The 23,165-nt window shown below is 36.9% G+C and overlaps 1 protein-coding gene across 1 annotated transcript in view; it reads left to right on the top strand.

The window, feature by feature from the left end:
- Positions 1–23,165, top strand: part of LOC145664653 (organic cation transporter protein-like) — a 76,340-nt gene that overhangs the window by 31,648 nt on the left and 21,527 nt on the right. Inside the window, exons 6-9 of the mRNA XM_081731494.1 lie at positions 128–296; positions 8,286–8,427; positions 13,672–13,769; positions 18,759–18,973. Of these exons, the coding sequence (XP_081587620.1) occupies positions 128–296; positions 8,286–8,427; positions 13,672–13,769; positions 18,759–18,973 (624 nt within the window). The remainder of the gene's footprint in view (positions 1–127; positions 297–8,285; positions 8,428–13,671; positions 13,770–18,758; positions 18,974–23,165) is intronic.

The raw sequence follows: 23,165 nt of genomic DNA, 5'->3' as shown, positions 1-23,165 counted from the left end.
GTGTACTGTATTGTTCACTTAACAAAAGTAAAATCTCTGAATATTAGTGTTGCGCCATTTCATTTAGAAATCAATGCATCTGCATTATTTAGCTCTTCTGAATGTACTTATTTTTTATTCCTTGCAGGAGTAGAGTTGGTGAGTGTAAGAAAGCGAGTAATGACTGGGATAATCATCGAATATTTCTTTGCCCTTGGTGAAGCTCTTGTCGGAATCTTGGCCTGGTGGTTGAGAGACTGGAGAAAAGTACAATTAGCCATCTCACTTCCTACAGCATTCTTCATTTTATATATTTTGTAAGTTGTTTTTAATGGCATTTGTCGTTTATTCGTAAACATAAAGCTTCATTTTTCTAAACCTTATTTACGAGGTGTAATCAAAAAATACGGTGAAGAAGAAACAAAGTAATAAGGTTACATGGAATTTGATTTAATCTCCTTCAAAGTACTGTCTTTGGCTAGCAATGCACGTATCCCAACGTTGAATCCGTGACTGGAAGCATTTCTGGAAGGCTTCTTTTTGAGGAGCGTTCAGCTGCTGTGTCGTGGTCTTCTCAATGTTAGGAATGATATCAAAACGTTTTCCTTTAAGCACGGTTTTAATTTTTTGGGAAGAGTTAAAGTCGCATCGTGTTATATCTGGAGAGCACAGCGAATGTGGACAGACAGGAATATTTTTGCCACTAAAAACTCGCGGATCAAAAACAAGGTTTGGCATAGCGCATTTTCGTAGTGAAGAAGGAAGCCATTTGCTCATTTAATCGGCAGAAAGTGCTTTTCACGGACCAATACGAGATGTTTAGTTCTTCGAAAAGCTCCCGAATAGTCATTCGCCTGTTTGAACAAATCATTTGTCCCACTTTTTGCACGTTTTCATCTGTTTTTGACGTCGAGGGAGGTCTTGATCGTTGCTCGTTTTCAAACGACTCTTTGTCGCTTTTGAATCGCTCATACCACTTATAAACAGTTTTCAGTGCCACATTTCATCGCCTACAGTGATTTTGACATTTCGCGAGCTTTTTTGGCACTTTTTTGCAGCTTAGAATAGAACTTAATATTGGCACGCGATAGACACAATTACCACATCCACACTCTTCTGCCTCTGGAAGGCAGCTAACATGTCACAACTCGTTTAAACTCGACACTGACTATACTAAAGGTTTATGCTGCCGGGCTTACTAGTTGAAATATATACAACGTCGATAGATGTCACTGTGCAGCTACATTCGCCGTACTTTTAGATCATACCTTGTATATATTGTTTTACTGTGTAGACCAGTAATCAGAAAACTACGGCCCGAGTACTAGACATGGCTTCCTGAAAGTTCTATTCGGCCCGCGGCGTGATTCCTAATCTGACGAATAAAGACATTGGCTGCCATTGTAGTTTTTAATAAATTATTTGGCTCGCGTAAGTTATTTTCTTTCTTCTTTGGCTCGTACCTAAAAAGAATAAATAAATAAAACAAAATAAAAATAAAAGTTTTGTCATTACTAGTATAGACGAAAAGTTCCACTAGAACTGTTTCTTTCTTCTTCAAAGTAAATTTACGCTTAAAAATTATGTCGGCCACAGGGTGTCTATCGGTCACGAAAGTCACGAAAAAGTCACGAAATTTAGCTTTTGGGTCACGATTTTTTAAAATTGTACAAATGTAAGTACAGATTGGAAAATTTTGTTCTATAAAATGTCAAAATTCACCACCAAAAATGTCTATAGTCGGCCTTAGATGCTACCAAATCGCAAGCAAAGTACGTTTCTATTGCATGCATGAAAATTCGGCCTAATTAAAACCCAAATTCGCTCTTGAAAATGTTAGGAAATTTTATGATTTTGTAAAGAAAAGGTCACGAAAAAGTCACGAAATTTCATTTTGGAATTTTAGTAGACACCCTGGGCCAATACTTGTATACCTTCGTATGATGACGGGAGACATTCGGTAGACTCTGAGGAGGAAGCAAAAGGAAGCAAAATTTCAAGTCAGTCTCAAGGGTTCGGATGTAAGTGTTATCAGTGTGGAGGAAAGACGTGTTGCCGCCGCGTGGGCCCGTGAACTATCACATACCGGGAAAAAGAAGCATGGGTTACACCATGCAGAATTTCAGAAATAGTCTGAAAGGAGAGAGAGAGAGAGTCAGGGTTGATAGTCTGAAGGAGAGAGAGAGAAAAAAGGCGATCAGCTTGGGAACGATAAAGACGCTCCATGAAGCAGAAGACCGTCCTCTCACAGACAAAACTTGCACTGCGATGGTGAATCACTGACTTGATCATCGATGAAATTAACAAGAAAGCATGGCGCCGAGTTCCAAGTGCAGCGGTCAACACGTGAACTTATTAAGGAAGACTTTCTCCCGGCGGGAGCTCATGTGGTTCGGATTCCACGTTAATCAGTAGGTCTACGTCTCATATAGCCTCACTGCTGAACGGGACGTAAAACTCACAATCAATCAATTAAGGAAGACTTTCAAATGAAATTAGTAAATAGCGATAATCGGTGTAAGTGGGGTCATTTTGCTCACCCAATACTAATTTGGTACGGTTTTTTTTTTCTCTTTGCAGAGAGTAGATACTGATTTTTTAAAAAAAATATTTTCTGCTCGGATTGGATGAAAGAAAAACTGAATATAAGTAACTGGTTCATATGGTGGACGGAGTATATTACCGTGGACTAGGATTACTTTAAAGGATGTAAGATAGGTTTAGTAAACTACATCAGCGCGTTTCTGTTCTGAACACTTTTGCAGAATTTTGTGTATGATGGGGGAGGCTAAAGTGTATGTTTATGAATGTACACCACTGGATTTATAACCCACAGGCCGCCACTGGCGTTAATTAAGTTTAAATTGAGTTTGTTGGTATAACCATGATACAGTTGATTACTTTAGCATTTTCAGTATTTCTGACTGCTTCATTTAAATTGTAGTAAAGCAAATATTGGAACTGTTCCTTTTCATGTTATGTTAAACTAACCTTGTTATATATAAGTGTATCGAGAACTTTGGTAACATAGGTACAAAATAATAAACCTTAATAGTATATGAGGAATTCAAAAAAAGAAAGGAAAAAAACTGAAATCAGATTCATCCGTTCATTTAAAGGACTCCCAATATACAGTTGTGTTATTCTAATTTTAACAACCGGTTCTGTATACCACAAGTGACAAGTAAGAGATCTACACAGCATCCTAATACAGTGAAACCTCTGAATAACGGACACCAATAGGACATGAATTTTTGTCCGTTATTGAGAGGTGTCCGTTACAGAGATATTCCGAAATTTAATTTGTCACAACGGTAATTGCATGCAGTAATATACAGTGAATTCATTATGTATGAGCATACATACGTAAAATTCAATATGAAAATACTCTATTTAGTACATATTTGAATTACTGGGAGGGATGAAAGAGAAATTCATTTTTGTTAAATAATATTATTGCTGGGGGATGTGTTAATATATTCGTATTCCGGTACTGCAAAAGATAATGCGTGTATGCTAATTTTCTTAAGTACATGTAATCACTCTGTAAGCATTTTTCATTTATTTCAAATTCTCAGAACCTTCTCAAAAGATGCATTAGGAACCAACTAATCGACTGAACTCTTTTGTTTAGTGAGAAAAGGCATAATTTCTCCTCTACAAGGGTAATAAAACTCATTAGCAAGTGTCCTCTGAGAATCCTCGGTACGGTTGCGGAAAAAACATGTGTGTGTGTGTGTGTGCGCGCGTTTGTGTACTGGAGCGGTATCTTCGTTGGCGGAATGGATGACAAGGCATATGGGAGTGCATATGTTTATTGACCCAGCCCCAGTCACTAAGAATATCCTCTTAGAAACAGTGAAAAAGGAAGCCGGGAAAACTCCAACCCACACTTGTTCCAGTATCCTCAGTAAAAGAAAAATGTTGCTTGTCCAAAAAAACGTAATAGAGGAAACATTGCTCGTTGAAAATGTTATTGTAAAACAAACAATGTTTGTTTTGTTACCTATGAAACTGTCGGGAAAGATGCAAGACCCAGAGGCAAAAGGACTAAAGTTGTTAGGGAAGGGAAGATAGTTCGCATAGAATTCTTGGTCATGAGTGTTATCGCGTATTGAAGGTTTTCTAGGATTTCCACCAGAAAGCAGTTTATTGAGGGCAGAAAAAAGAATAATTTCAAGTTGTTTGAAGCTGTTCTGTTTGATGGTTCACCAGGTCTAGACTCATGATAAATACGCTTGTGAGGAATAATATATCGCAGAACCGAGAATAATTCCTGTCCGTTATGAAGAGGTTATTGAAAGGTCTGGGGGAAAAAAAGGACTGTCCGCGTCCGTATCTGATAGGGTCCGTAAAAGAGAGGGTTTTGTTAAATAAGGGAACATAAATTTTTGCAGGGACAAAAAATGTGTCCGCATTATAGAGGTGTCCGTTAAGGGAAGTTTCACTGTAGAAGGTGGTGTGATGAAATTAGGTAGCACTGCGAATATTTTGCAAGCGAATTATCTAAGATAGATGGTTGTTAAAAAGTATTGCAAAGACCTTAATCCAGCAATGGATCGCGACATTTGTTTATAATAGTATGTATGCGTTTAAAATATAAATAAACCTCACCACTACACTCGTGCGATCCCAGTTCTTATTCTTGACATTTGAGCATTTGAGATTAAGAAATAAACGCTTACACCTTGTTCTGAGAGATCGTATATTTAACCCTGTAGCTGTAAGAATTTCTGAAATCAAAGATAGTTAAATTAAAATTTACTGTTCCTGGATATAAATGGGTAAAATTTACTGTTATGTCTGGGTTCTGCGAACTCAAAATACAGGGTGAGCATAAAGTCCTGCCCTGATTATAAAAATTTATTACGGAATAACCGTTGGACAGAATAATGTAAATTCTGGTCCGTTACATAGGTTAGTATTACAATTTTTTTAAAGATCAATAGATGGCACTAGTGCTACCCAAGAGTGACGCAGTACGTTACTTGGCGCGCGCGGGTTGGCGAAATGGCATCGAAGCAGAGAAAGCGCAATGCATGCTGTGAAATCACGTTCTAGCCGCCACAGACATTACTCCACTGGACTTTTTTTTTATGGGGCTATATCAAGGACAGAGTCTATGCCACACCTGTTGCTGACGTCGAGGAACTGAAGGCTGGGATACAAGCAGTTGTGGGTACTGTGACAGAAGACATGTTACAAAACACCTGGCGGGAACTGGAATACCGCTTAGACATTCTCCGAGCTACCAAAGGGGCACACGTTGAAGTGGTCTCACGTAAGTGCTTTTAAAAAAAACTTGTAATACTAACCTATGTAACTGACCAGTATTTACATTATTATGTCAAACGGTTCTTCTGTAATAATTTTTTGTAATCAGGGCAAGACTTTATGCTCACCCTGTATTTTAACAACCAGTTCTAGCGAACTGGTGCAAAACACCTGAATAGCACCATTGCCAATAAGTGAGGTCAAAGTTGTTATAATATGACCAAAAACAATAATGAAATAAAATATTATTAAAACTTACAGTCCAAAGTTGAACGTTGATTGTGACACAATCAAGTTTCAATTGATTAAGCATCATACTCAAATTGCTTATTCAGGAAGAAAAGAAGCTAAACAGTGAAAAAGACTTGCCATACCATTGAAGTGATTTGTTTTTAAGGCTGGAGATGTTATTGTAAAGCTTAGCACTTCCTTATATCCTTTCAAAGTTTTGACCTGTTCTACTTTTTCAGTTGTTTTTGTGCACTCCACCTTTTTTAGTGTTTAATCTTTATATTTGTTGTGAGCATATAATCTCTAATCGAGATTGAAAATTTGTAGCTGAAAATGAAGAGTCAGGGTGCCTATCGGTTACGAAAGTCACAACGAGTCATGAAAAAGTCACGAAACCAGAAAACGGTCATGAAAGTCAAGAAATTTAGCTTTTGGGTCACGCCTTATATATATATATATATCTGTACAACTATAAGTATAGACTGGATAATTTTGTTCTATAAGAGGTCAAAATTCACCATCAAAAATGTGTATGATCGGCTTTAGACGCGACCAAATTGCAAGCAAAGCACGGTTCTGTCGCATGCATGAAAATACGGTCTAATTCGCACCCAAATTTTCTTTGAGAATGTTGTGAAATTTTATTGTTCGGTGAAGAAAAGGTCACGAAAAACTCACGAAATTTCATTTTGGAATTATAGTAGACACGCTGAGAGTGCAAGAGTTCATTTCACTTTATTTCTAAAAAGCTTTCTGTGCGTTAGTCGTGGAAATGTAGATTGAAGATTTTCCATTTATAGTAATCGTGTAATGTACAACCGTAGATGAAACCTGGGTACATCGTTACGATCTTGAGTCCAAGCAACAAAGTATGCAGTGGCGGCACGATGATCCTCCGCCCCCCAAGAAATTCAAAACAATACCATCAGCTGGCAAGCTTATGGCCACGATTTTTTGGAATAGTAAGGGCGTACTGTTCATTGAGGGTCAAAAGACAATTACAGATGGCTATTATTCATAATTGATTCTAAAATTTAGGGAAGCAATCAAAGAAAAATGCAGAGGGATGTTACACAGGTAAGTGCTGCTGCTACAGGACAATGCCTCTGCTCACAGAAGTCACTTTACCGCCGCTACTATTGCTGATGTCGGGTCTGAAATACTTGAGTTCCCTCCGTACTCTCCAGATCTTTCTCTAAGTGACTTTCATTTGTTCCCCAAGCTTAAGCAGCTCCTCCGAGGGACAAAGTTTGCAAACAATGATGAACCTGTTGTGCACGCTGTCGAAGAACGGCTTCTAGCACACCCATTAAGTTTTCTGTAGTTGGTATTTGTGCTCTAGAACATAGGTGGGAAAAGAGCATTACAGTGGAACAATAATTGTTGTTTACCCCTCGTATTTGTCGGGTGTCACTGAGCAAAGCTTCTTTAGTTACTTTTATTTATTATAGTTGTAAGTCTTACCTAATTCGTGTAGCTAATAACGAGCCCAACCAAACGTCAATATGACTGTGAGGTCAGTGTATTAACTCTTCGATTACTTGGGCTCTTCATTCTTTTTATTATAATGAAGCAATATAAGTGAAAGTACTACCGACAAACCGAGACGGTGAGACACCACATTTAAAACTTATCTTGCATTGTAGGACGCACTGTTTCGCAATTATAAATAAACTATACACATGGTGTCATGTACAGGTTTCTTGGGATCTATTTTAAATGTTTGTGTTGAATACCCAAGAAACGTTTCGACCATGATTATACCTAGGTATAACAAAAATATGCTTGTTTATTTAATAAATTACTTCTGTAATTTTGTTTCAGTTTCTAACTTTTATATTTAAGACAATACACACTACTAGCGAAGCTAAAAATATAGATAAAAAGACTATACTTATTTAATGCATGCTACGAAATCGAGTTTAGACCAAAAAAAAAAAAAAGAAAAGAAAAAAAATGCAACAGCTAATCGTGGAAAGAGATTTGTGAAGAGGCGCACTCTCGAAAAGTTTTGATACTCTTCTTACAGATCATGTAATGTGTTAATTTCTACGAGGCGCGTTCGGAAAGTAACCTCCGATTGGTCACTGTGCGTGAAGTAGTGAGGTCAGTGCTACTATCTTTGCACAGAACTGCACGATAAATCAGTCTGCATCCAGCCATGGTAGAATGAAGATTGTCTGATCACTAGTTCTTCTTTTGTAGCGCTGTCTCAAAATGTGTGCTGCAATAGAAAACCCCGCCAAGTGCGAGGTGCGAGCTGTTAATACGTTTTCTTACGGCAAAACATATTTGGCAGCAGCTATTCATCGGAAACTATGTGCCGTGTATAGACCAAGTGTGCTGAGTGAAGGAGCTGTTCGTGAATAGGTTCGTTCATTTAAAAGTAGACTCGTACAGAAAATTGATGGCAAAGTTCGTGAAAATAGACGTTTCACAATCTCTTCTCTTCACATCGTCATACACGTGAAGAAGTGGCTTGAATCTCAGCGCTTTAGTGATGATGAGGAGCTGAAAGATGCGGTCACAGGCTGGCTCAAGGCACAGGCGGGGGATTTTTATGCTGATGGAATTTCTAAGCTACTGCAAAGATGTGATAAGTGCTTGAATGTTTGTGGAAATTATGTTGAAAAATATAGCAAAACCGTAGTTTTCAGATGTATATAATAAATTCTTCTTATTTACTTTGGTGATTTTTTTCAACCAATCGGAGGTTACTTTCCGAACGGCCCTCGTATTACTATTTAGAAACTTTTTTAAAAATATTTATTAGCAATTTACTCATTCTTCTATTCTTGCAGTATTATTCCTGAGTCAGTACGATGGTTGATTACTGAACAGAGGTACGATGAAGCTATTAAAATAATCAAGAGAGCAGCCTACGTGAATGGAGTCACCATATCGGAGGATTTGCTTACTATCAAACGAGAGAATGATACTCAGGTACGTGTCTGCTGGCGCAAAAACAAAAGTAAATTACTTAATTACTTCCGTGCGATATGGATTAGTTGATTGTTTGATTGGCTGTAATTATTCGATTTAAAAGGTCTTTTCTAGTAAGATGGTGAAATCGGCCCTTGATCCAAATTGGATCGCTATTAACCCAAAAGGTTACCCTTGACCTAAAACTACCTCAAAAAAATTTTTGACCCCCCTACCCCCTCCCATTACTGAATTATCGTATCATACATGCTCAAAATTGAATACTTTTAAATTTTGGTGGGAGTGGTCCAAAAATTTTGAAAGGTTCACAGATTGTAGATACTATCTAGATGTAAATGTGCAATTTTCTTTCAAAACTATTGATGCGTATTTTCTTTATTTTTTGCGTGTTGAAAAATGTCTTTTCATTATTATTATTATTATTATTAGGAAACACGTTTTTTTGTTATACCCTTAGGTACAACATGTATTTTTGTCAGGGCCTGAAAGTGATGGTAACATTGTCAAAAGAAAAAAAAAACTGAAAACAAATGTGGTTTTTGCACAGTTTTTCCACCATTTTAGTTCTTTGCCAAAGTTCACAATTTTCCTTTCTCTTGCTTCCCTTCCGTTTGTGTCGTTTTTCGGTTGCTTTGATTGTGTCCATTTCGAAACGGAAACACCAAATATATCTCCGTAACAGTGCTTCCACTTCAACCGACTCTTACACAACAAAATTAGATAGAGCTCGCGGTAGAGAGCGCCAGTTGTGTGTGGCCAGTGAAGCAAGCACTGATAGATACGAGGAGCCGACGCGAAGTATGTGTAACTTTGTGTGTTACGGAGTTATATTTGGTGTTTCTATTCCGAAATGGACACAATCGAAGCAGCTGAAGAACGACAGAAGCGGAAGGGACGCAAGAGAAAGGAAAATTATGAACTTTGGCAAAGAATTGTTCGAAGGGGCCCTCACCTTGAGAACCCTAAAATGGTGGATAAACTGTGCGAAAAACATGTTTGTTTTCAGTTTTATTTCTTTTTGACAATGTTGCCATCACTTAGGCCTTGAAAAAATATATGTTCTACCTAAGGGTATAACAAATTTTTTAACAAAAAAATCAGGAATGTGTCCCCCCAAAACTTTTTTCTACAATTTTCTGAAATTTTCAACACGCAAAAAAAATAAAGAAAATACTCATCGATGGTTTCGAAAAAAATTGCACATTTACATCTAGATAGTATCTACAGTCTGCGAAACTTTCAAAATTTTTCGACTACCCCAACCAAAATTAAAAGAATATTCAATTTTGAGCATGTATGATGCGATAATTCGTTGACGGGAGGAGGGAGGGGGTCAAAACTTTTTTTGAGGTAGTTTTAGGTCAAGGGTAACCTTTTGGGTCAATAGCAACCCAATTTGGATTAAGGGCCGATTTCACTATCTTACTGGGAAAGACCTTTTATGTATTTTAGTGTCAGAGGCTTGTTTCATAACTAAAGTATGGAGCTTTTGGAGTTCGGATTAGGATATCTAGTTCTAAGTGGAACGGTAATAAGTGTAACTTTTACCTATGTTACTTTCCAAATTCAATATATACCTCAATTTAACGAATTGCTTCGGGATTTTTTTTCCTTTTCTTTTCTTGAATAGGGTTTTTCAGTAAATAGGGGTTTATTGTAAAAGAAGTTTCACTTAGATCTGTAATATAAAAATATGATATTTTAACATATTTTGTTTTTAAAACAGTACGAGGTGCTTTCAATTTATGACACCTCCAATTTTTTCTTTTTTCAGGACTGGGAACAGATCTAAACGTGCTGTTTGTTTTAAAATACGCAAGAGCGCGTTGTCAATGCATGACAGAGATGGCAACACCATACAGCACACAGAACGTTAGCGGCAGCGGTGAAAGTGATGACTACTTTTGATACTTACGTTCTTCGTCGTCTACTCCATTTGCGTAAGACATGTGATTGATGGTGTCATGGATGTGTCTAATGTGCGTTCCTAGGGTGACAGTTCAAAGAAGACAGAATGTCGTGTGACAATAAACCAAGACAATCTCGGCCTCGCACAAGCTGATCTGACGACATGGTCGAACGAATGGAGAAAATTGTTTTAGATTATCGTCGAATGAGTGTGGAACACATCGCCTCCAGAGTTGGCATCTCCGTCGGATCTGTGCACACTGTCGTTAGACCGGCTTGTGCGAGGCATAAATTGTCTTGGTTTGTTGACATACAACGTTGTGTCTTCGTTAAACTGTTGCACCCACGAGCACACATTAGATACATCCATGACACCATCGTCACATGTCTCACTCAACTGGCTGTGAATTTCAAGCGGTGTCATACTACGCAAATGGAGTAAACAACGAGTACTGTAAGTATAAAAAACAGTAGAGTTTTGTGTGCCGTACGGTATTTCCGTCTCTTTTACACATTGACAACGAGTGCTCGCTTATTTTAAAACAAGCAACACGTTTCTATCTGTTACCAGTCCCGAACAAACAAACAAACAAACAAACAAACAAACAAACAAAAAAAAAGTGTTATAACTTAAATGCACTTTGTATATCTGATTGATTTTGATTTGTATTTTAAAGGATTGTTCGTTTAAAAGAGATTACAAGATTTTCTATATTTAAGATTTTCTATATTTAAATAAATATAGAAAACATCCTGCCTCAAACAAGTTGTTAAATTACAAACCATTGAATCTAACTTACTGTCGTTGAAAATACGGTATATACATCGAAAACACATTATCGGTGTTTTCACTTTCCCAAGGCTGAAAAATATTGTACTAAAATCCAGGAAAAAAAAAAAGATTAAACATATAGTGAAAAACGATTGTAGATTGATTTAAATCGGCTGATTTTTTAAAATATGAATTGTTGAATCCTTAAATCAAATTCCAAAATAAATTAATTTGAACTGAAAATAAGAGAAATCCCGTTTCTGTTCTATTATTTCTATTATGTAAGGTAATAATCATAATACAATAAGACGCAAATGTATGTACAGCATAATATGAATACGAGTGTTTCATGCAGCGGATGATTAGGGAAAATCCTGTTTTGAACGGGTAGCGGGGTAATCCTGCTTCTTTTCGTAACATAGGGTTTCTAAATCGTTAACTATTCCAATGAGAAAATAACCGTGGACATTTAAGACGAAAATTCTTTTGTGTGAGCGTATACTTGTTTGTTTCTAGATAATAGGGACGTATTTAGGAGAGTCCGACCCCCTCTCCGAAACTAAAAAATATTGTACATTTTACATAACTTAAGGCGAAATTTACATATTTTATATGTATTTAGTGCCGCAAGCTAGTTCTGGACCGTCCGATTTTTTTTTTTTTTAATATGTCCCTGTCAAATATGAATAACTTTTATGAATAAAAATATGCCATGTTGATGAACGTTGCTGTACTTTGTCCTTAATACTTAAGAAACAATGTGTGGGATTGAAATAGGTTAACGATTAGGGATTAATTCAAAATTCAACCCCAATACTTTCACTTAAATGACATAATTAACATGTAATACTAATTCCTGATGTTTCTTCTTCAGTTCGCGACTTGTCTTATACGAGAAGAACGATGTGATTTAAATAAGAAAAAAATCCATTTAAATCAAAAATCAACAAAAATGATTTTAAAAAATCATGATTGTCTTCCACCCTGGTGAAAACTAAGAAGAACCTGAAGAAAAAGTTAGTAACATTAATATTTTTAAGCTCAGAAGTGTCTCAGTATCAGTTAATAGTTATGAAAGAGTTGACCTAGTTCTTGTCGATAGTTATTGAAATATTGAAGTAGCCTACATTTATACAAGTAAACTTATCGATTCTAGTAAATATGGCGTTCCGTGAGCAATAATATGAATAGTTTCAATTTACAAATAATTTATAATAATTATTATTATTATTCGCTTTTTGGGGGCAGTGTTAGCCTTTTACTGTGGGAAATGTACTAATATGGTTTTCCTTAAGTGCGGATTTAAATGCATTATGTATATAGAGTTATTTTTCAGGACCAACTAATATTTCGTTAAATGCCGGAACCAGTGACAGGTAACTAAGTGGGGTCAAACGGGGCTTGTGCCCCGGGCGCCGGATTGGAGGCACAAAACTGGGCAAATATTTACTTTTACTATAAGGCAAGGAAAGGAGTTTTAACAAACTAAAGATTATAAATGTTACCTCAGAAACCTAACAGAACAACAACGACTCACCAACTTTAGGATCATATCCATAGAGCAAAGTTAGCTTCAAAGCTATCTTTTGAGGATATTGTAAAAACCTTTGGAGCCAAAAGAGTCCCCCAAAGGTTTGTTAAATTTTAATTCTAGCCTTTTTTTTTTTTTTGGTGTGTGTGTGTGTGTGTGTGTGTGTGTGTGTGTGTGTGTGTGTTTTCACGTAACTTACATCGATTTAAGAGATTTGCAAAATATCCGAGTATAATACTCGAGACAAAAGCTTGACTGTTTGTCATAATTAAATATTCTATTCTAAAGCAACAGACTGTTGATTCATTCTACACATGCGCACATCCCGATATAATTCCAAAAACATTGTGATTTGCAGTTGTTATGATATGACTATAAAAATATGCCAATCATGCTACTCTCAGATTATTTGTCAATCAAATACTAATTAGTTTGGTGTTTTATCTTTTACTTAAAATTAAATTATGTACTGCAATTTTGAAATCAAGCTTTACCACTTGCCAAAAAAATGGAATAGAAAAATTACTGTGTGATACCAATAACAGATATAGTTAAGAAGCGTTTTGGTTTGGTTGTTCGGGGGAAGGGGGGGGGGCTAATGCGAGTTATTGCCTCGGGCGACAACTAACCTAGTTGCGTCACTGGGCGGAATGTACAATCAGAGTTACATTGTATCATGATTTCAGGCAAAAAAAGAAAATCAGATCAACACTTTATGCATCAGACATCCAGATATGAATTTAACATCAGCAGCAGAACAATAACCTTGCTTCGATGCGGCAAAAAGTTCCAAAATGAATAGGTGGCCACCTACAGAGTAATAAGCAACACATGTCTTATATAAAACGCAAGTTATACAAGAGTGAGGCAAAGTTATACAGGTGGCAAACTTAGAGGGACGTCAATATAACAGGTTTTCTTCTAGGATGTATAAAGGTTTTACATTTGGTGTAGATTAAGTTCAACATGAATAATTAAACTCTATACGTTAAAATTCCGAACAACTCATTGTGTTTTATTTTGTTATTGATAGGCAAGTACAAGTTCCAGCATGTCACAGCGAACCAATATCAAAGGAATGTTTCGATCGAAGAAGTTATTTTTAAGGAGTTTAAATATATTTTTCAATTGGTAAGTCCTTTAATATATACTTTTGTTTGTTTATCTCCTTTTATTTCTGTTGAAAACAAGGCTTTTGGAATTTTTCCCAACCCAAAAACCCTAATGATTTTTTTTTTTTTTGTTTTGGTAAAGGAAAACCCACAATATGCATCCCCTGGAAAAAAAAAAAACTAAAAATATTGTAATGTATAGTAGAGAAACGGTACACGGATTTTCCCCCTCATCTTTTTATTATAAAAGTCTTTATACAGTTTATACACCAGATTACAAGTGAGTAATATCTCTAATGATCTTTTTTCTCTATAGATTGGGCCTCCTGCCCATTGCAGCACGGAGGTGTTTTAGGGTTGTTGGTTAGGAACGACCCTGCCCGATGCGGCTGGCCTAAAGGAACTTCTTGCCCGAAGCAGCACAGAAGTAAGGTTAGGGGAGTCTCTTCCGCCAAGAGCCACTTGGATGTGACTGATGTTTTCTTCCTCTTGACGTCCTCTTTTATAGCCAGTCTTTGGAGCCGGAGCTTGTGGAGGGGTTATAGGGGTCTTCTTCGTGACTCTTCGTTTCCTCGCGTTTCATCCGTCGGCTGCTTAGTGGTTCATACGCTTAAGCACGTGATGTTGTTTATTAATATGAAGAGATATTGCAATATATTTCAAAACTTGAATTGAAATAATAACCTTAATGTGTATAATTACTTTCTTAAGTCGTGTTTCTTAGTACGTACCGAATTTCAGAATTGACTTAAAATATGTATTAGGGTGGATCGAAAAAATCGAAAGATGTCCAATTAAATAACACTAGGTGTCAAAACTTGTGTATTGATTAGTACAACCTTAGTGATTATTTTTTTTTATATATATAATTTTTGTACTTCATCTTCATTCCCTGCAAAGGCCTCAAAATTTTGCAATTTTTATGAAAATTTTATTTATTTAATTATTTGTTGAAAATATTGATTTTTTTAAGCTGCCCAATGAAATCGAACTAGGTGACAAAAGTTGCATAATCGCTAGATTCACTACACCATTCATTATTTTAAAAATAATTTGCACCTTTATTACCCTCAAGGGCCTGAAATTTTGTAGTTTTTATGGCATATTCTACAGCATTTAGATGGCGCAGCAGTGAGTCCTCAAAAGTTCTCGGGAACTATAGGAAAAAGTTTAACCAATTGTGAAGATTTACCAGTCGTTAATTTTCAAGCGAATCTAGGAAATTTCCTGGCCGTGGAAGAAAAAGACGTCAAACCATAGCACAGACCAAAAATATATGTGGGATATTTGCAAAGCAATCTCTGCTGGTGAGTGTTCACCGAATTTTGCATCAAGAAGTCCTGGAAAATTATCCTATGCAAGATGGATCACTACTACTAACGTAGTGCTTAGAGTGTACATAAGAACTACTGACCCGTCTTCGAACTTGAAGGAGCTCGTTACATTCATCATGAAAGTGTATGCTTCGATGTGGTTTTACATTAAATGTAACACTACTATCAAGGATGCTCCTGTGTACTTATATCGTACTATAGCCTTTTCACTGTATTTAAGCAATGAACTGAAGCTCATTGTAGATAGGACAATTCAGCCAATGGTTTCTTCGCGTATCCGGAGAATTTACTGGTATCTATGCTCGCCGATGATCGAAAACATATTAGAGAACTAGTTATGCGTAGAATCCCTGACGCAAGGTCAAGAGCTCAAACCAAACACCTCCTGTACGCAAGTTCAGTATTCCAGCAATTCACTGTAGTGCTCAGGCTTACATTGACGTAATCAACTGGCAGGAACGCGAAGTAACCGAGCCACCCCTATCGAGACATTTGTCGGAGGAGGATTTACAAAAATGTGTAACAGAAGGTTCATCTGTCCTTCCGCCTGTTTTCCACTTGCCATGTCATACCCAAGCAGGCGAGAAATGCGTTAAAACTGTTACTGAAGCTTCGTCTGAAGTGTGTGGTGCCTTAGGTCGAGATGGTTTTATCAGAGCAAGACTTTTGGATAGGTCAATTATGCCCACATTCGAAACAAAATCTGAATACAAACCAACGAGTTAAAGAGATAATTTCCAAAGGAAGGGTGGATGGGATGAGAGGATGGGCGGAACTCTATATGCAGCCACCTCCTTGTGCTGAGTTCTGGGTGTTTCTGGGAACTAGCAAAGAGATGCATATCAAAAATAATTTCAATGCAAAATTATTAAATTTACATAATGTAGCTTAATATTATGAACAATGTATTAGATATTATTGTGAAACTGCGCTTTAAAACTTGTTGGAGGTAACGAAGATAAAGGAAATATTTTTAAAAATAATTGAAATTATGCTCGTCACGCACATTCCAAAATTTCAAGGCCTCTGCAGATAATAAGATAAAGTACAAAAATTATTTCAAAACCATAGATGCTATGGTAGCGAACACAACTCTTTCTTAAGCAACTGTGAAGTGATTTGGCAGATTTTAAAACTTTTTTTTCTAATATTTTAGTGGAATTTCAAAATTTACCATAAAAACTGCAAAATTTCAGGCCCTTGCGGGAAATGAAGATGCAAATTATTTTAAAAATCATGAAAGGTGTAGTCAATCTAGTCATTATCCAACTTTTGACACCTAATTCGATTTCATTGGGCAGCTTTAAAAAAAAATCAATATTTTCAAGAAATTCAAATTTTCATAAAAATTGCAAAATTTTGAGGTCCTTGTGGGGAATGAAGATGAAGTATAAAAGTTACGAAAAAATTCACGAATGTTATACTAGTCAACACACAACTTTTGATTCGTAGTGTTATTTAATTGGACAACTTTTTATTTTTCCGACCCACCCTAGTACGTATTTATCAAGATATCATCACCAGAACAGAATACCATAGAAAAAAAAAGTTTGAGAATCATACATAACGAATTTTGTTTTGCAATCGCTCATATTTGCTGTACCAATAACACACAAAAAGTGAAAACGTAAATGGGCTGAGTGAAGAGCATCGACTTCAGGAGTGAAAGAGTGTGTGTGGCTGTTCTGGAAAGCGGGCTGGGTGGCGTACTCGAGTTCGGATTCGAGTCACGGTCCAGTCATTTACTTTTTCACTCTTCGTGTGTTATTGAATTCACACCAACAGAGGATCTGGTGTGTGAAAATAAGTTAAAATCGGTTGTTTTCCCTTACATTAGTACATATTGCTGTAACATTATTAAACTGTAATCTATTATACAAAAAGGAAAAGGATCTTTTCTTGTGATCGCATCACCGAGAAACTGCTAGAACCTTTCTATTTGAACTGTGCTCTTGCTGACGCTGCTGTCAATATGTGATTTCCTGTATCTCCCTCAAAAGAAGAGGGCCAAGTTGCTGGTGCCAAGATCTTTCAATTATTGGATGCGGAAGCGTTGCCACAATGAATTATTTCACGGACTTCACTGTGCTCTGTTTTGTTAGCTACTCTAAGTAACCTACGATCTTCACTCGTCAAGACCAAACGACTGAATGACAAATTGCCAACAGAGCTGAGGTCATTCACTTCTTTTCCCTAAGCACAGGGAGGGTTTCATCGGCCAGAGGGTGGCGGGGGTGGGGCCGAAGTATAGTTCGCATAGTTTCCGAGGGCACAGGTGGAATAGACATGCTCTAACTGTTTGAAATGAAGTTTTGAATGTATGTACCAAGTTATTACGTACCTTGAAACCTGGTATATCAACTCTTCATTAACAATAAATGGACCTGTGTCCTACAGTTTTCGAGAATTCCCTTTGTAAGAGAAGAAGGGAGCATTTTCCATAAGTTATTTCTTCACATTGAAGGCGATGTTGCCTGTTGTTTGTGATTGCATCCCGGGAAAACGGTTGAACAATTTGAACTGAACTCTTTTTTGAATGTGTTAGCACCTACTTTGAGTTGAGTTTTTATCGTACTACTTTGATTCAAGGCTGCATCCTAGAGGGGGTAGAGAATGTTCAAAATTTATGTAAAAAAAAAAAAAAAAGTTACGAGTTCGCGAAGTTAGGAAGATGAAACTCGTTATATAAGCTTGTCATTAAAAATAAGTGAACATATGTTCTATCGTTTAAAAAACTTTTAGTTTTAATGGAAGGGGGGGGGGGAGATTTTCTGTCTTCCTTTCTTGACATTAGAAAGATGAAACTCAGTATATAAACTCATTAAAAATAAGAAGACACATCTGGGGCCGCGGTGGCTCAGTGGTAGAGCGTTCACCTCTGGTGCTTGGGGTCTTGGGTTCGATCCCAGCCCCCGCCAAGTGGACTTTGTGGTGGACAAACACCGTGTGCATGGGTTTTCTCGGGGTTCTCCCGTTTCCTTCCACTTTCTTCATTCCTCCATTTCATTCATTACTCATCATCACCGTCTACTTTAGCCTAACCGGCTCAACCCTGGGACGTAAAACTCAAAGAAGACACACCTGTCCATCATTTTTGAAAATCTCCGTTTTAAGGGAAAAAGCAGGGTATTTTTTTAATAATTTCTTTCTTCACATTTAAATCGACAGGTATATAAAGTCTTCGTTGTTGTTTGGTACCAGTTTAACCTGAAATAGATTTTTTTTTTGGGGGGGGGGGGCTAAAACTCAAATAATGTTGGTGAGATTATAATCATACCTGCTTAGGGTGTAAGAGGGTATACAAAGTCTAGAGTGTTGTGGTTGGTTAAAAATTTTTTTTTTTTTTTTTAAGATTAAAACCTCACATACTTGAAGTGTGAGATGGTATATAACACTGACCGCTTCAACTAGCAGCATAAATTCATTCATAAATATAAGTTTCGCGTGATCCTTTTCACTGTTTTTACCAGAGTTTGTTTTTCTTACTCCTTCTTTTATCCTTCTGTGAACAAGGGTGAAGGGAAGACCCGAAAGCTTGTAAATGCAAAAATTAGGTACGAATTAGAAGTTGAAGAGCGATACTTATTGTCCCCGTTGAAAGCTTTCTATCTGTACTTTTTGTTGAAATAGTTCAAGTACAACTTAATTTATACATTTATTTTTATTCTTATCAGGATTACAAATGCATTGGTGTACTATGGATTGTCGTTACACGCAACAAGCTTGGCAGGAAATATTTTCTTAAATTTTATCCTTGTGAGTCTAGTTGAGATTCCAGGATACACAGTTGCTTGGTTCTTTATGACGTACTTGGGAAGAAAGAAAACTTTATGCGGGTCGCTGGTCCTCAGTGGAGTGGCACTGTGCACTGCAGCTTTTGTGCCTAATGGTAAGTGATTTTTTTTATATTGTTTTTTTTTTAAATTATAAAGATAGGCAGGTATTTCTAGAAATCTGAAATTCACTACGTCAAAGCTATTTTTATTTCATGTGATATAGGTTCTTGCAGTTATCAGTAAGTGATTTGTTTGAATAAACAATAGTAATGTGTAGTTAGTTCTGCCATATACTTAAATTCGACGGTTTTTTTTTTTAATAAATCGATTATGATGCTAGACCAGAAAGGCGTCTGGCTGGCTACATGGATTTAAGGTTATACAGGGTGGGCCAAAATTCACAAAAGAGTTGTAACTGTGAATAATATTTTATTTATCATTAGTTTCCATTAATATTTCAGACTTAAAGACTAAGGATGGGAGATTTTTTTACACTTACGTGTGGAATATTCTCTCAGATAGATTTGTCGGTCATTATGAGCCTCACAGTTACGGAACATTAGATTGACTATGGAAAAATTCAGTTCAGTGAACCAAACTTGTGAGCTTTACTTTAAAAACCAAAGGTTAATTGTCCTCACACAACGAGCATATTTCCAGCGTTTCAACGTTAGGACCGGATCATCGGAATCCATGATCCTTCACTTGATTTGAGCCTTTAGACAACAGGGTTCCGTGAATGACTTATCATGACGTTGGAAACCAAGATCGGCTCGTTCAGAGGACAACATCCAACGACTGCAAGACAGTGTTGATGAGGATCCAGGAACTTCAACACGAAGACCTGGCCAGGAGGAGTTGGCAAGGACGTCACTTCGGCTAATTCTGAAAATCGATTTGCATCTCTATCCTTATAAAATCCAAATGGTGCAACAGTTAACACACACGGATTATCGTCAAAGACTCTCATATGCAGTTCGAATACAGGAGTTCCCAACAGAAAATAATGATTTTGTACACAAGTTGGTGACGAATGACGAAACGCATTTTTCACCTAACAGCTTTTTTAACAGTCAAAATTGTCAGTTTTAGGACAGTATATACCACACATAATGTAAACAATCTCCCATCCTTGGTCTTTAAGTCTGTGAAATGTCAATGGAAATTAATGATAAATAGAAACGTTATTCACAGTTATAACTCTTTCGTCATTTTTGGCCTACCCTGTATAAGGTTAGAGGTCAATGCATGAGCCCTCATTTCACTATTTCTTGTCCTCATGATCACATTCAGTATCTCTTAATTTAGATATCAACCAAGTGCATCACAATATGCACCCAAATTTCTATAACCAATAGTGACTTCGGAAATTTTCCCTCGGGGGCTGATATACAGAGTGGTCCGGAAGTGGGTGTCCCCCCTTTAGTTTCAACAGTATAGTGTTAGTTATTGTAGAATATCTGTACACAGTCACCTTGAAGTCTTAAGAGTCATAAACATCGGTATGATCACCATCCATGTCGTAACACAGCAGAATTCTGCGCCAAGTTCTCACAGATGTTTTGCGGAGATACTCTGGAGTCACGAGGGTGAAGGCGTGTTCCGCAGTTGATCGTAATTCCTGCGTTGTGTGATATCGAGTGTTTCTTACTTGTTGCTTTATGAAACCCCAGAGAACATTGTCTGGTGTCGTCAGATCGGGACTTCTTGCAGGCCAGGCAAAGGGAGCAGGTGAAGATGCACAACCTCTTCCAATCCAGCGACCTCGAAATGTCTGATTCAGGTAATTGCGCACGTGAATCTCGAAGCGCGCCTGGTGCTCCATCCTGCTGTATCACAACAAGTGAACATGGATAGCAATGTTGCCAGACAAGTGCGCCCCCGGAAATCCTCTGATGAAATGGTGGTGGAAGTTTCGTCCTCCCCCCCTTCTACTGAAATGATCACTGCCTTTTGACATTGAAAATCAAATTCGAAATCAGTTGTATCAAAGGCAGGCGGGCTGATATTTTAGCCACATGGAGAATACTTTATTTAAAATATTATTTTGAAATAGTCATTGAAATAATGTGTGCAATTAATAGCAAATAGTAAGTGGTAATTTGTCTATTTTTTAAGAATTGTTTTTCTATTTTAATAAAGAGAACGATGTTAAAACATTGTGACAACGTTGATATCTTGAATGTATCTCATTAATAGTAGGTACTTCTAAAATTAATCTGATCGCAGAAATCGTAAACTAAATATAAGAATTAAGTTTCTAATACTACAGTTTCAAAGTCCTTTTAGTTACGACACCCGTGAGATATTCAGTATTATTAGTTATCACTCAAAATTAAGAAAATCAGAAAAGTAATACTTTACTATAGTATTTTGACGCTTCGGAATGATGTACTTAGAATGTGTCATAGACAATATCTTTTTAGGTGTAGAAACCTTAGACTTGAACATCAGAGCTGCATTCGAACGAAGGTAGAACAAGATAATTTCCGCGGGAGACACGGTGGCTCAGTGGTATAGCGCTTGCCTGTGGTCTGTGGGACCCCTGATTCGATCCCCAGCCTAATAAGTTTGTGATAGACAACACTGAGTCCTTGGGTTTTCTCGCGATATTCATGTTTCCTTCCATATTCTCATTCCACCAGTTTTTCCATCATCATTCACTTGCCTCAATCATCCGTTACCCTTAGCCTAAAGGGCATACCGTGTTTACTCGCGTAATAGTCTCACCTTAAGTTTGAAGTAAAAACTTCTCTCAAAAAAATTCCCCGCATAAAAGTCGCAATCTACGTGATATTTGTCGCTGTGAACGAGACCTTCTTCGAAATTGCTTATCTTGCACGAGTCGAAACAACAACAACAAAGAGTAAATATCCAGTGGCAAAATAAAGCGTCCATCTCTGGTAACTTTTATGCAAGTGGATAGTACAAAGGTGGTTTTGGATAACATCTGACGCAGTGTCAAAAAAGCATATCCACTGATTTGGACGGAAGAAGTGAAGATAGATCTGTGGAACAGTTACCTAGATTCGATCAGATGCAGATATGACAGAAAGTGAAACTTGATGTGTTTCCAGATTATGTAAGTACATAGTTCTTTTGTGCCAATGCCAATATGGGCACCCGAAGGGGAGGGCAGGGTGGGACCTGAGCTCCCCCCTGGCTCACGAAAATGTATTATATTTTTAAAGATTTTGTTAATACAAATAAAAAATACTAATCGTAATATAGCAACCAGGGATTTGAGCCCCCCTCCTAGAAAATTTTCTTCGGGCGCCCATGAATGCCAAGAAGACTTTTTTGTCTTCTACGAATCGGTAAATTACGAGTTTAATTTTTTACAGATTTTAATATTTTACCGTTAGTATGCTATATTTTATTTTTTATGTTGACACAATGGGCTGTATGTATCAAAATTCGAAACTGTTTTGATTATAGCTATAATTGAATGGCAGCTTTCCTCGCATAATAGTCGCAGTTGGATTTTCGCTTTTAAAAAATGGTACAAAAAGTGCGCCTATTACGTGAGTAAACACGGTAATCGTGGAGCGTTAAACTGAAGGATTTAATTTCATTTCAATGATGTCCGCCCTCACCGGGGTTCAAATCTGGGTTGTCCAATTGGCAAGTAAAGGTACAACAGACTACGCTAGCATGGCTCTCCTATAGCACTTATTGTCATAAAGGGAAGGAACAAACGAATAAAGAATGTGTCGTAGGGTTTTGAGGATAATATTAGAATGTAGAAATTATATTTAAATCACATTGTACGAATCAGCATCTAATATAGCTATGTATTACATTTTTTTATTATTGCTGAAGTGATTTCTACTATTAATATATGTTATAACACATAAATTACTAGTTAATACAGTGTGGGGCAGAGCTTTTTGCTTATTTAGAAATTCGATTTAAAAACAGTAATGCAATATATATATATATATATATATATATATATATATATATATATATATATATATATATATATATATATATATATATATTTAATTCTTTGAACAGCATCAAGTATATTTAAATTTTATGTTTACACAATTTCAGAGATGATATCAGGCAGATTATTATTTTCAGTATACTGCGTTAATTGAACTTGGAAGTTTCATTCAACTCTTTCCAGCATAACGACGAATATGTTGGCGACAGCTTGACCAATGTTGTTCTTCAGGTGAGTCAAGGTCCTTCATGAAGGATTCGCCTGACAGAACGAGCAGATAACTCAACAGCAGCTGCATGTTGGCGAGCAAAGCGCTGAGAGGATCGCAAAACAGAAAACTTTACCGTGTCAAA

The sequence above is a fragment of the Thermobia domestica genome, chromosome 1 (assembly GCF_964235325.1).
Source record: "Thermobia domestica chromosome 1, izTheDome1.hap1.1, whole genome shotgun sequence".
NCBI classification, from domain to species: domain Eukaryota; kingdom Metazoa; phylum Arthropoda; class Insecta; order Zygentoma; family Lepismatidae; genus Thermobia; species Thermobia domestica.
This window is presented reverse-complemented; position numbering and strand designations above follow the sequence as displayed.